The 13,193-nt window shown below is 56.0% G+C and overlaps 7 protein-coding genes across 7 annotated transcripts; 3 read left to right on the forward strand and 4 right to left on the reverse strand.

Moving 5' to 3' along the window:
- The first annotated feature begins 354 nt into the window (after positions 1-354).
- Positions 355-2,503, forward strand: WHR41_09050 (uncharacterized protein). The gene is made up of 2 exons (XM_069377654.1): positions 355-2,113; positions 2,166-2,503. Exons 1-2 carry the CDS (start codon positions 623-625, stop codon positions 2,412-2,414), a joined length of 1,740 nt encoding a protein of 579 aa, XP_069225273.1. The 5' UTR covers positions 355-622; the 3' UTR covers positions 2,415-2,503.
- A 268-nt stretch (positions 2,504-2,771) lies between these two features.
- On the forward strand, positions 2,772-3,734 carry WHR41_09051 (uncharacterized protein; the record flags this gene model as incomplete). The annotated part of the gene is made up of 2 exons (XM_069377655.1): positions 2,772-3,071; positions 3,195-3,734. The coding sequence occupies exons 1-2, from the start codon at positions 2,853-2,855 to the stop codon at positions 3,732-3,734; spliced, it is 759 nt and encodes a 252-aa protein (XP_069225274.1). The 5' UTR covers positions 2,772-2,852.
- Positions 3,735-4,017: 283 nt separating this feature from the next.
- On the reverse strand, positions 4,018-5,503 carry WHR41_09052 (uncharacterized protein; the record flags this gene model as incomplete). The annotated part of the gene is made up of 3 exons (XM_069377656.1): positions 4,946-5,503; positions 4,717-4,880; positions 4,018-4,661 (listed from the first exon to the last, which is right to left on the reverse strand). The coding sequence occupies exons 1-3, from the start codon at positions 5,185-5,187 to the stop codon at positions 4,018-4,020; spliced, it is 1,050 nt and encodes a 349-aa protein (XP_069225295.1). The 5' UTR covers positions 5,188-5,503.
- On the forward strand, positions 5,418-7,347 carry WHR41_09053 (uncharacterized protein). Its single transcript, XM_069377657.1, has 3 exons — positions 5,418-5,923; positions 5,986-6,566; positions 6,620-7,347. The coding sequence occupies exons 1-3, from the start codon at positions 5,808-5,810 to the stop codon at positions 7,219-7,221; spliced, it is 1,299 nt and encodes a 432-aa protein (XP_069225296.1). The 5' UTR covers positions 5,418-5,807; the 3' UTR covers positions 7,222-7,347.
- Positions 7,348-7,495: 148 nt separating this feature from the next.
- Positions 7,496-8,797, reverse strand: WHR41_09054 (uncharacterized protein; the record flags this gene model as incomplete). The annotated part of the gene is made up of 1 exon (XM_069377658.1): positions 7,496-8,797. One exon carries the CDS (start codon positions 8,795-8,797, stop codon positions 7,496-7,498), a length of 1,302 nt encoding a protein of 433 aa, XP_069225276.1.
- Positions 8,798-9,791: 994 nt separating this feature from the next.
- On the reverse strand, positions 9,792-10,955 carry WHR41_09055 (uncharacterized protein; the record flags this gene model as incomplete). Its single annotated transcript, XM_069377659.1, has 1 exon — positions 9,792-10,955. One exon carries the CDS (start codon positions 10,953-10,955, stop codon positions 9,792-9,794), a length of 1,164 nt encoding a protein of 387 aa, XP_069225277.1.
- A 711-nt stretch (positions 10,956-11,666) lies between these two features.
- WHR41_09056 (uncharacterized protein) lies at positions 11,667-13,142 on the reverse strand (the record flags this gene model as incomplete). Its single annotated transcript, XM_069377660.1, has 1 exon — positions 11,667-13,142. The coding sequence occupies one exon, from the start codon at positions 13,140-13,142 to the stop codon at positions 11,667-11,669; it is 1,476 nt and encodes a 491-aa protein (XP_069225275.1).
- Positions 13,143-13,193: the final 51 nt, after the last annotated feature.

Here is a 13,193-nt window from a genome sequence, read left to right on the forward strand (position 1 = left end):
GTTGTTGATGCCGTAAGCCCAGGCTGGGTTGGGTATAGGGGAATGCGAGCAAGTACATAGGTAGGTGAACGAGGGCCGGGGCCGCTGCCTCCCACCTCATCCCATATTTACAACTGTAGATCGTGTAAGCATTTGCGAAGAAAGCTTGGGGTACTGTACCTCTAGCCTGACGGGCGGATTTTGCGGCTGGACGCGGCTTTCCAATGCAGTCATTGAATTAATGCGGACTCGAATCTCACAGTCTCCCTTTCCTTTTCGGGCGTGGAGATCTGCCTAGCACAACGGTGATCAGCATAGTCCGCATCCAAAAATGACATCAGCTCGAGACACAGAAAGCATCACCTCCATATTTGGAGTATGCATTGATCTCCGTGAGCTCAAGAGTTTTTGGAGTTCCACTCTTTCGGTTTCCGCTGATGACCATCTCTTTCGAACAGGGTGGCTCCAGATCACGCCACCAGCTCATGGCCAACGATCTGACATTCTGCTTCAATAATCTACGAAGCGGTGAACGGTTGTTTCCAAAACGCTTTCCGCAACCATAGGAAGGCTTCGGTTCACTTTCAGACTTCCATTCTACGCGTCCGCTTACCACTAAGCGACTCCGTACTCCAACACCTACATGCCGCAACATCCCATGATGGTTAACACAACCTCCTCAGCCGAGCACTACGGCGGCCCAGGCAGCCCAGCTCCCAACTCTCTATGGCAATGGTTCACCGAAGCGGAATCCTTTCGCGAAGCGTCCAATGCTTTCGCCCCGGCCCTATGCGCTCTCCATCAGCCCGGCGATCATCTCTCGGGTCTTTTGTCTGCGGGACATCTTGCACAACCTAAGGGACACTTCAAGTGGACGTTTTCAGAGTTTCTTACCGCTACAGAGAGTCTTGCGGCTCTATGGGGTCTTGCAGGAGTTCAAAAAGGCGATTCAGTCTTCACCTTTGTCACAAACTCCGCGGAATGGGCGCTCTTCTTCTGGACGTCAATGAGGATGGGCACGATTTTTGTTCCGCTTGATCCCAACACCGTGAAACGAAAGGATGAAATAACCAATCTGATCAAGATGCTACGTCCCACGGTTGTGCTGGCCCAGGATTCGGAGACGGCTGCACTGTATGATGGGCATAGCCGAGGTGAAGACTCTGCGAGGTTCAAAGTCTTCGGTCAAGGTGGCTTTCATCGTGGATGGAAACACCTCGCGTCCCTCAAACGAGAGCCAGGGCTGCAAGCGCCTCCGGTAGCAATCGCTGACGATCCGGACACTGCCATTTGCCTTATCATGTTCACATCAGGTACTACAAACTTGCCAAAGGGCTGTCCTATCAGTGTCTCGGGTATGGCCGCTCAGATAGGCCAGTATCATCACTCTATTGAGCCGACGAGTTGGACTCCAGAAGCACGCATGCTTATTAACACAAACAACTTCCGCCCGATCTGCTACCTTGCATGCATGAATGCCTGGAAAGCGGGCGGCTCCGTCATATTTCCTTCGGTCACATTCTCCCCGACAACGAGCTTGGATGCTCTGAGAGAGGAAGGTTGTACACATACGTGGTTTGTGCCAGCTCAGCTCAACATGATCTCGTCTTTGCCTGTAAGAGAGGAGAAGAAGCCGTTCACGATAAAAGTTGTGATCACGAGCGGCGATCTTGCCGATGAAGCCCTTTTGCATAAAGCAAAAGACGTGCTTCGACCCATGAAAGTCTTGCCTAGTTGGGGCATGAGTGAGTGTGCGCCGCTCATGGGGTATCGCAGTGACGAGCCTGCACCGAGATATAGATCTGGACTTTCAGGGGTCGGCAGGGCATTGCTAGGAACCTATGTCAAAGTCGCAGAAACTGGTACAGAGACGGCTACCAGGAAGGGCGAGCACGGAGATCTACATGTGAGTTCGCAGGCGATGATCCGAAGCTACCTCCGAAATGTAAAACCCGAAGACTTTTACGACGACCCGGAAGGGAAGAGGTGGTTCAAGACGGGCGACGTAGCTATGATGGAGGATGATGGCGTTGTTTTTGTGGTTGGTAGAACGAAGGATGTCATCAAGTGCAAGGGTTTTGGGATTGTTCCTAGTATCATGGAGCGATGTCTGGATGATTCCTCCAGGGTGGAAGTGAGTCTTTAGCTCTACGACTGGTGAGTCTTATGCTGATGTGCTACTGCAGAGCAAGGTTTTCGGTATGGACCATGGAGTGTATGGAGCGATCCCTGTCGCGGTAGTGGATCAATTGCCGCCAAAGCAAGGAGTGAAGGATGCGATGAAGGCGAAACTACTTGATTATCTAGGGTCTGAGTATCTTTTAGGAGACGTCTACGAGCTGAAGGATTTGGACATGGATGAATGGCCGCGCAACTCTTCAGACAAGATTTTGAAGAGTAGCTTACACGAGAAGGTCGTCTCTATGAGCAAATAGCTAATGGGGGGAGATAGAGAAGGTATCAATACTCCTAGACAATGGTCGATGGGATTCAGATTTCCTGCATGATGGGATCTGCTTTTAACGCTCCGTTATCGACTCGGTTCTAGACCCCGGCTAAGAGAGTGTGCTGGTATCAGGCCCGTGACTTGTCTGAAGATCGCGCGAACTGAAGATGGCACGAACTCTCGCTGTCTCACCGGTTTCAGCTGATTGTAAGTCACCGATAAGATATTCAAAGTGCTGCCTGCGGCAAGCCTCATGTTCGTAAGCGAGCGATGCTTGGTAGAGTCTAGCCCCACACATCCAAAGCGTCAGAAGCCGAACTATCTCCAAACATCCTGTTGTACCACATCATCACGAAAACCTTCCATTTCCATCCCTCATAAAGCCCTGGGCGAATGTTTCAATTCAAAGAAGCGGAATCATCTTCAAATGCCGGCCTCCCTACTTTCTCTTCCTGGTGAACTCCGCGATCAAATCCTTGTCCCCCTCGTCCGGGCGAAAGGCACGATTGAGCTGCAGTATCCGCTTTGGGCGGACAAATCCGTCTTCGTTCCGCCTATCGCCCAGGTTTGCCGAACATTGCGATCGGACTTCGTACAGCTGTTCTATAGGAGTAATGTCTTCGTCTGGAAGCTAGAGGCCGAGGCGGTGAGTTGCAATCCTCTTGCGTTTAAAGAGTGATGTAGGAGAGTGGAGTGGAGCAGCGCTGTGGTATGGATCAGTCTATTCAGTGTAAAAACTCGCCTGACAACGCGTCGATGGATGTGACAGGCTGATTACCTCGACCCGGCGACTTTCCCTCTCTCCCCAAGCACCGCCTCCACCTCCGCCAGCAGTGGCAAAGACTACGGTCCTACTGGACCCCTCCTCTCCTCCCTGCCATGGCAATATCCGTACGCATTGCCCAATATCCGCCACCTACGCCTCACAATCTACCTCCCAGCGCAGTACGACTCGGTCCTCTGGACGGAAAAGTTCGCCGCGCAGCTGGAGGGACTCGTGCGTGGGACCGAGCAGGGCCGGAAATTGAGGGATTTGCGTGTGTTATTCGCAAGCTGGCATGGGTTGAGGGATCTGAATGACCCCCAAATTGAGGTCCTGCAGATCCTAAGGAAGATGCAGGTCGGCGGTCTTGTGCAAGTTCGGACGAGGAGTCTGGACGAACGCGGGAAGAAAGTTGTGAGAGAGCTAGAGCTCGAGCGAGGGATGAGAGCTGGCGAAGCTGTGGAGGAGATGACTGAGCAATCGCAAGGGGAAGGGGCTGGTGGAAAGCACCTTGATTGGGAGTGGGAGGGCGGGAGGGATTTGTAGGCACTATCTTGCAGTCGTGGGTTCGGAGGTGTCTCTATGGTATGAGACCGTCCGGCCAACACAGCCCGACTTTTTGCCTTACAGTTCAGCGACTCCCCTTAGCCTGCCTGTACTTCGTCTTCAGCCAATTTTTCCAAAACTTCTTGTTCAGCTTTCCCCTCCACAATTTCTCCACGAACAAGAAGGCAAAGAAAACGGCAAGCCATGCCCAATGTGCATCGCATCCGCAGCCTACCCACCGTCCCTTGTTCGGGAATCGCCACCAAGCACAGTCATCACTATCTCATCGGCCCAAACTCTGCTGACCCACACCCTGCTGTCCTTCGTCCCCCATAGCCAGATCTGGATACCTTACTACCCTTTCCTTGGCCAGCGCAGCATCCCTGACAAAGCAGTTACTCGCCCAGAAACTGCCCTCGAAGCTCATGTCGTACCAGTAATTCACCGCGCAAGCGAAGCCTTCTTTGCCACTCGTCTGCATGACCTTATGGTACCACATTGCCGGCAAGTAAAGCATATCTCCCTCCTCGAGCGTCACATCCAGCTTTCTCGAGAGATACGAGTACTCCGAAGCGCGCGCCTCTGGCACCTCAGGGTCCCAAATCGGCACTGGTACCTTCTCAGCGCCATCGCTCGCCTCAATCTTCAATTGCCCACCCTCCGCTGGCGCATACCGCGTCTGCAACAAAGGCTTTTCATTCACACATGGAGTCTCGATCGGCGGGAGGAGGACGAAGTGCTTCCGCCCAATAACCTGGACGTAGACGTTTTCATAGTTGTCCCGATGTAGCGCAGTGACAGAACGGGCATTCCCGAGCCAGAAGTTGATGGCGTCTGCGGACTGTTGCAGTGCTATACGCGCCCAGGAAACATCGGAGGGGACGTCCGCGAAGAGTGAGGCGTACTCGGCGCGGAGATTGTCGTTTTCTAGAGGGCATTATCAGAGAGTGCCGGAGCGAGCAAAACTAGGTTGGACACGTACGGGTCTGAGCGTATTTTACATTGCGCACTTCCGGAGGCGTGGGAGAGGGCAGAGAGTTGTCCGCCTGCACATAGCGTATGAAATCAACAAAGTTCTCCTTCGTCTGGTGCGGCTCGACCATCAGCAGCTCGCCGTCGGCGCGCTCGACCACACCGTCTGCATTACTGTCATGCCCTCATCAGCTTCAAAGCCAACAAGCCAACATCTCACGACAAGCTGACTGACCTACCCATACGGCGTTACAGCCACCTGCACATCCTCGTCCCTCATGATATCAGCGAGGTAAGAGGCGTCCCAGGATTCGCAGGCTTTCCAGCCTTTGGCGCCGCCGCGGACGACGAAAGGCCGATTCCTGGCAACATATCGCATGAATTCGAGCGCAGAAGGTTCCTCATGTAGCTCGTCGATAAGGGTGGCATTAAGTTCGTGATAGGTCGTGATCAGCGTTTCGATGGGATCTTGGGCTGTCATGTTGCTTTTGTGAAAGAGCCAATAATGATGAAAGCGGCGAGGAAATACTGAGAGTCTTGCGTCGGGAAGGAATATAAGTTCTTATTACGAGCTGGTGTGAATGTGGCGGCAGTCAAACATAAAACAGGCCGGGTGGTGACAGAGAAGCGCTCGGGGTCGGAGGTGCAGAGCGAAGTCGAATTCTTCAGGCTTGAATGAGCGACACCTGCTGTCTAGACTACCATCCTCGAGGTCTCTTCAACACACTGGACCAGATATAGCTCAGGCCATCTAATCGATGCAGGAGACTCTTCTCTCTTTCTGTACAGCGTACCTAGGTAGGAAAAGAAGCAAGTGCTCCCTCGAAAGCGATCGGCAAAAGTAAGTGCGATGCGCAGTTCGACGTCAAGGCGTGGCGAGGCGCCAGGACACGCTTGACGAGCCGTCTTGGTATTCTACCAGGTACTACGGTCTGCGGCGTGGAGTTTTTTAGACCTGTCTCATCCAGAATGCGTTTCCTTACAGTTCATGGGACCAAATATATCTACCTCACAGATCGATAAGCACAATAGCGATATACCCATCTCACTGGCTCTTCCTGTGATCCGCAGCTTCCCAGGCTCGCCACCGTCGGTGCCAGCATGAGCATCTGGCTCTTACACTTGATATTCGCCTGCATACTCTGCTACTACAAAAAGGTCAGCGCCGATGCAATCCGAGGCGTGAACTTAGGCGGATGGCTCCTGACCGAAGAATGGTATGTGGTGTGGCAAAAGCAGCCGATATCCACTCCACGATCGCCTGCTGACCGACACCCAGGATAACGCCCTCGCTTTTCCGCTCCACTGGAACCGGGGATGAGTGGCACCTCTGCAACGTACTGGGCAAAGAAGGGTGCCGAAAGAGACTAGAGAAACACTGGCGTTCTTTCTTTACTCGTGATGACTTCGAAGACATGGCCGAGGCGGGCCTCAATGCTGTCCGCATACCCATCGGATACTGGGCCGTCGACGTCCGCGATGATGAACCATATGTGTCTGGCCAGTACCCTTACATGATCCAGGCTGTGCAATGGGCTCGTGAGGTGGGCTTCCGGGTGATGATAGACTTGCACGGCGCGCCTGGAAGTCAGAATGGGCAGGACAACAGCGGGCTGATAGGGCCGGTGCTCTTCCCGAGCAACACCTCGAATGCGGACAGAAGCTTGAACGTGCTGCGGAACATATCAGCGGAGTTCTCTCGAGACGTCTACGGTGGCGCCGTCACAACCATCGAGCTTCTCAACGAGCCCCGCCTGGACGACGACAACTTCCCCATGCCCCAGCTGAAAACCTTCTACGCCGAAGCCGCAGAAACAGTCCGGGACGCCAGTAGCGACTTGATCAACGTCGTCATCCACGGTACGTAAACACCTCAGCCATCCACCCAAAACACCCCTAACTCCTCCCGCCAGACGCCTTCTGGGGCCCAACCTACTGGTCCAGCACCTCCAACTCCACCACACTGCCCGACACCCTCGACACGCACCAATACTACGCCTTCCCACCACTCGCCAACCTATCACGCTCCGAAATCCTCTCCCGAATCTGCGACACTTCTCAAACCCTCAAAAACAGCAGCCTCTCCCTGCCCGTGCTGGTAGGCGAATTCAGCCTAGAAACAAACTCCTCTCCGCAAGCCTCGTCGCCGCACGCCGGGCCATCGCAGGAGCAAAGGACGTGGTATCGGCTGCTATTCGAAGCGCAAGCCGCGGCGTACTCCCCTCAATCTAATGGCGAGGGGCAGCCGATTCTGGGATGGTATTTCTGGACGTGGAAGACGGAGTGGGAGATCGATACGTGGAGTTATCGGCGGGGCCGGAGGGATGGTTGGATTCCGGAGGACGTGGGGAATGCGTCGGCGTATGCGTTCCCGGTGCTGGAGAATGGGTGTGTGGATGCTCAGTTTGAGTGGACGGCGCCGGAGGAGGTTGGAGGGGCGGACAGGGTAGGTGGAGTGGGTTGGATGGGTTGGTGGGTGGTAGTAGGGACTGTGCTGGTGTTAAGTACTTTCTGAGCACGAATGTTACGGTGGCAATATGCTGAAAGTGTTCAGAGCCATATTTATAAGTTGTATAGACATATGTGGTGACGCCTTGCAAAGATAGAAAGAGAAAAAGTAATGAAGCTAATGTCGTCGAAACGATCTATCACACGCTCCCATGCACCTGCGTCCCAATGCCAATGCGAAAAAAATGCAGATCATTATTCGTTGTTCGCCAGCATCCATCAACAGCATCGCTATGCATATTTAGAGATCGTCACCGGCTCCCAGCAAAGCTATTATACCATCAGGTCAAAGCACCGTATGCCCTCTCCTCTCCTCTCGCTCCACGCTCTCCACTCAGCAAGCCCCTCCTCTCTGCTACCTCCCCGAAACTCGGCACCCACCCTCTCATCCACCCACTAACCCTCCTCCACCTGCCCCTTCTCTGCCCGTCTTCAACAACGACCACCTTCTCCTCCGCCTCGCCATACATCAAAAACTGCACCCCAACACTGGCATCCATGACCAAGACGCCCGCAGCGCCGAGGAAAAACGGCATGGCAGCCGCCCTCCACACCCCCGGATCCGAGCCACCAGCGCCAGCCCAGCCATGCAGTCCCCAGGGACCGGCGGAGGACCAAGCCAGCGGGTTGGTGGCGAGCGCGAGAGAATAGAAGAGGTTTCCGCTGAAAGCCGCAGCGAAGAGAGAGGGTGATAGACCAGCAGTCGATTGCAAGGTGTAGTTCTTGTAGAGTTGGGGGAGGCGAGAGCCGAGGTAGAGGACGGTTGAGAGCCAGGAGAGGATCGTGCCGGCCGTCTCGAGGTTTGTGGGTCGCTGGGTGATGGAGGCTGCGACAAAATCGTTTGAGGGGTGGTGGATGGGCGATGCTTGGGTCATGGCGATGAGGCAGGCGAGCGCAAGCATTGTTCGCGGGGAGGGCGAAGGGAATGGTGAGGATGGACCGGAGCGACGGATTGTGTTGCTACGGGGGGTGTTCGATGGGCTTGGGGTGCCTTTCTCGTCCTGTGTGGGGTCTTTGCGGAAGGTCGGTGTCCGGAAGATCGGCCTGGGTTGTCCAGCCTTTCGCATGCTGCCGCTGTCGCTTGCGTCGTTGCTGGAACGAGGGCTGACGCCTTCGATGATCACTCCGTCGAGGCTGCCTTCGCTGTCGGTGCCGTCACCGCCTCTGCCTCGTCGGCGTAGCCGGAACAGATGGCTCCCGTGCTGCAGTCGCTCGTACCATATCCACTGCATGACAAGGCAGAGGTCGACAAAGACATAGTATCCGCCGATGATCACCTGCCAGTGCGCCTGATGCGTGAACAGCGCCCCCAACAGGTTTCCCAAATCACCCAAGCACCATTCCACCAGGAAGAATATCGACAAGCCGGAAGTGCTCTTTATGTTGTAGTTCTTGTAAATTTGCGGAAGCTGCGCGAACAGCCATGAGCAAATGCTCAGTGCACCCAGAAGGTTCGATGTGAAGGCCAGAGGCGTGGGGATGCACACGTGGAATGTGCTGCTGAAGCGGAGGAGGAAGTCATTCGTTGGCGTGCAGTGGTCGGGCAGAGCAGGTGAGAAGGCAGACGCGGCGATCCATGACATAGCGCCGCCGGTGGGCTGTACAAAAGGCGTGTCGGCGCCGGGCTTGTGCTCTTCGAAGAATGTTTGGGATGCAGCGGCGTGAAGTGTGGTGCAAGTGGCCGCAAAGACACGAAAGGTAGGCGGCCGTGTATGTAGCACCCGTTCGGCAAACCAACTCGAACCTTCCGGGCCAGAAAGCGTGGCTATTCCTTGAATTGCTCAGGTGATGTGTGCTGGTCGGAGTCGTATAGGTCTTGTGAGTGCCGAGAGATGCGTGCTACTGCTGAGTGACGTAGGAGGGAGTGGACTTAGGTACTATTAGGCGGCGATAGGAAGGGTACTCGAAGGGAAATGCACAGCCAGAGGAAGTGTAGAGGCAGGCAGACGCAAGAACAGAAGATATTGAAGAAGTAGAAGAGACGGGAGGTAAGAGGGCAATGTGTCACGGAACGCACCTACCGGCGTCGACGGTCGAGTGTAGCAGACGGGTTGACGGGTTGAGACGGCGGAGGAGCGGACAGTCACCGGCATCACCTGACGATAACGGGGCTGATGGAGGCTGAGGCGCCGTGCGTAGGTGAGTCCCGCGTGGAGAGAGACATCGGATCAGCGCAGTCAGGTGGTGCGGTGGGCCAGACACGATAGGCGTGCGCCAGTCACGGCGGCGGTGTTGCATTGCGCCGGCGCAGATAGGCGGCTTGGGAGCGGGAGGCAGTCAGGCGTGTGGTGTCGCGGTGGGTGAGAGTCCCCGGCGAGAGATAAGAAGCCGCCGAGTCAGCCGCCGGCCGGCGTGGGGCAAAGCTGGAGCCGTGGTGGGGCAGATAAGGTAAGTGACACAGCGCGGCACGTGATACGGTCGGAGGCACGGCCTCTGAGATGTCTGCGATGCTTTCCAAACAAAGTATTGCTAATAAGATGTCGCCCATGGAAGAGCAAGAGCAACAGACGCGCTTGAAGTGTCGTATATTCCTTACAGATTAATGTCGGTTCAGTACCGCGCCTCATCCTCGATCTCTCATCGTCTAATCTTCAGCCCATCATGCTCAGTATCCACACTCCCACCATGCGTGCTCGCCCAGTCGTCCGGCAGCGTGTAGTCCTTCGGCAGCACATACTGGCCCAGACATGAGCCTTCAGTGCAGCCTTTCAGCCCGCACCGCCCGTACAACCGGCAATAGCAATCCGCAGCCGACGGGCACGCCAATTCGTTAAGGCGGTCCAGCTCGACCTTCTCGTGCACGCCCGCCGCAGGCCGCGGTGCGAATTGTCGCGGCGGCAGGAATAGGATGTGCCACACGTACGAGAGAATCCGTCCAGAGATCCTGTCGTCGCGCGGCGCACTGTTCGGCCCGTCGTCTAGCAGCCATTGCCGCACCGCAGCGTACTCGGCCTGCGAGTGCTTCCAGATGTTGGAGCGGGCGACTGCAAATTGAGCGCAGCACTGCGACTTGATCTTATCGGCGCGGCCAGGCTGGACATCGCTCGCAGGCGAGTTGCTAGAGCTGTCGCCGAAGAGATTTGCGAGCGCGCGAGGGATGGCGGCATCAGAGACAACACGCGCGTTGAATGGCTCAAGCTTGGCCGTCAGACTCGTCTCGATGCTGCCTTGCGGCTGAGAGTCTGCGGGACATGTGCTGGCGCTCCAGTCGCAGCGGAGGTTGTGGTAGCCAGCGGGCGCGAGCGCGGAGGTGGTGTTGAGAGCGGCGAGTAGGTTTGCGTTGTCATACTCGGGGGAGTCGTTATGCCAGGCCCACCTAGAGCCGTGTACAAAGACTGCGCCTTGGGCAGGGATGCTGACGTAGTTGTCGATGAGGAAGGTCAAGTATGCCATCGCCTCGTGGCCGCGGTTGGCGGGAACACGGAGCTGGGTCGGGTCGCCATTGATAGAGCCGTCGACGTCGTAGATGCAGATGTGATATTTGTCCGCGAGATTGCTAACCCACTTAGAGTCTCCGTCCGAGGCCACTCGCGAGACTACCAAAGCTGGTTTATCTGCATCTGCGAGGCCGGGGCACGTTCCATGTGCTTTGGGAAGGGTCGATGCAGTCGTTTTGTATTTGACGGTCGACCATGCGAAAGTCTTGCGGCTCGTACCATGCACGCTGAATCCGATGATGAGAAGTAATGCGCCTCCGAACAGAATGAGGTTGGTGAGGGCACGGCGTGTCGTGCGCCTCATTGTCTTGCGGCCAACCACTCAAGAGTCAACGGCACCGAGAATCTACTGTATAACGTATAGATGAAAGAGAAGTAGAAATAATCAGGAGATGTTTCCTAATTGACGAAGACAAGCCTCGCTCGAAGCGCCACATGTGAAATCAAGCACCATTTAACTCAGCAGGTCATCGCCTCCTCAGCCCTCCCAAAGTTTGACTTGTCGATCGCTTGAATCGCGGGCCGCTGGCGCTAACGATCAGCAACCCACCACATCCTTCCAAATGCCGATGGAGTCGTGGGACGAGGACCGCGCTCTGATGGCGTGGCGAAGGGAGGGTGAATGATACAAATAGTGTATCGTCCATGCCCTATCACTATCCTTCAGCGAGCATGGCTTCTCAGTAGATGAGCTAACGTGTTGTGCCGCCCAAGGTCGACTTTATCGAGTCTGACGCTGGCGGTTCGGATGTGAAGTGATGCTGAGCGGGTGAGAGGAGGCCATCTTCATGGATCGGGAGTCGCATGTAAAGGCCGGTCATGCTGTGAGTTAAGGTGTCATAGTAACCTTTCACAAGCTTTGGTACACGAACAGGGATGGTTCGGCTTGGCCTCGTAACACAAGGACCGAACCAAGCTATTGGGAAGGGCATGTACTATGTATACATGCTTTAATTATACTGCCATCTGGGTATCATGCAAAGCGCACGAGGTGAAGGGTGTAGTGCCGTCCTGCTTATGCGGCAACATCTCCTGTCGTGTCGTCCTGGTCCTGAGTATCGTCCATCGTATCCTCATCATCATCAACGCCTTCACCCTCGTCGTCCCCAGCATCTTCATACCAAGCCTTGTCGACCCAGCCGACAATGCGATCTCTAGCCAGAGGTAACATGTTGTAGTATCCAGGGTTCCTGCCCGGCGCAAACATGCTCGTGTGCGCCTTCAACTCATCCTTCGCGACGTCGTTGCGGCATCTCACCCAATCGCCCTTCTTTTTGCTCGTGTCCTTTGCGAACTCCTGCACCTTCTCGCCCTCCTTCATCTCCTGCCGCATGTCTTCCTCCGAGAGCGTCTTCCGCCGTTTGTTAGACGCCGATTCCGCTCCGCTCGAAGCCGCAGGAGCAGACCTCTTCGTACCCGTGGGGCTGCCGTTGACAGATCCGTCCGTGTTCTTGGGAATCACGCAGAACGTCCGATCTTGCCCCAGCACCGCGCCGGCGTACTGCGTGTTCTTCGAAACTTTCTCGCCGAGCACAGCGTAGAAATCTGCAAATCCCACGCCGTGCGACTCCGTCAGCTGCACTACACTTTCGACTCTCTTCTGCAACTCGGCGCCGCGAGCCAGACAGCCCACGAATTCCAAGTGGCTCCCAGCCCACGCCAGCCCTTGGTTGATCTGGTTCCAGTTCAAATACGCCGCTCCAGCAGCGCCTGCGACTGCGGCCGCCGCGCCACCGACCATAGCGTATTTCCCCCACTTCCCCCATCCGCCGCTCGATGCTTCACCTGCCGGCAGACCTCGACTAGACGCGTTCGCGATCGGTTGCGCGCTCTGTGTAGGCGAGTTCCAGCCAAAGAGCTGGCTCGCGCCGTTGAAAGCCTTGTACGCCGCTGAAGCATTGTTGATGTGCTCCTCGGCGCCGTGCGCGAGCACGCCGGGACTTATGCCTAGGAAGGGCGTGTCGAAGGTGAGGACCGCTTGGATGTATGGGAAGAACATGGCGGAGCTGTGACCCTCGGGCGGCGCAGACGCCGCCCTCTCTTTCTCGTCATTGTCCGCGCGCTGTGGCCTCGCTCGTTCGCTGTCCGCCGGCCGTGGCGTCTGCGGTCTGCTCGCGGCGCTCGTCGAGTTGTTGCCCGCTTCCGGGCGCACTGGCTCGTCTCGCGCGATGCTCAATAATGTTTCGGCAGCCACGATCCCGCCCATAGAATGACCGACGAGCACGACTCGCACGCTGGGGTCGACGGTCGGGCTGGGCGTGCGGTTTGCGACTTCCAGATCGATGACCTTGTTCTGTAGCCATTCCTTGAATCGCGCAACGCAGTCTCGAAGATCGCCACGGGTCTCATAGCGCGGATACTGCACGCTGAGGACTTCGAGATTGGGAAGGGCGGTAGAGACCAGCGCGCGCAGGTCCTTGGGGAAATTGTCAAAGGTATTGTCGCTGCCTTTGAAGCCGTGGATGAAGACGAGCAGCAGCGTCTTCCGCATTTTGATCGTGTTACCGCATGGGAGGGTAGGTGCAGTGAGGAGCGGCGGAAC

Source organism: Cladosporium halotolerans, assembly GCF_011745625.1.
Source record: "Cladosporium halotolerans strain TM138-S3 chromosome Unknown Sca61, whole genome shotgun sequence".
NCBI classification, from domain to species: domain Eukaryota; kingdom Fungi; phylum Ascomycota; class Dothideomycetes; order Cladosporiales; family Cladosporiaceae; genus Cladosporium; species Cladosporium halotolerans.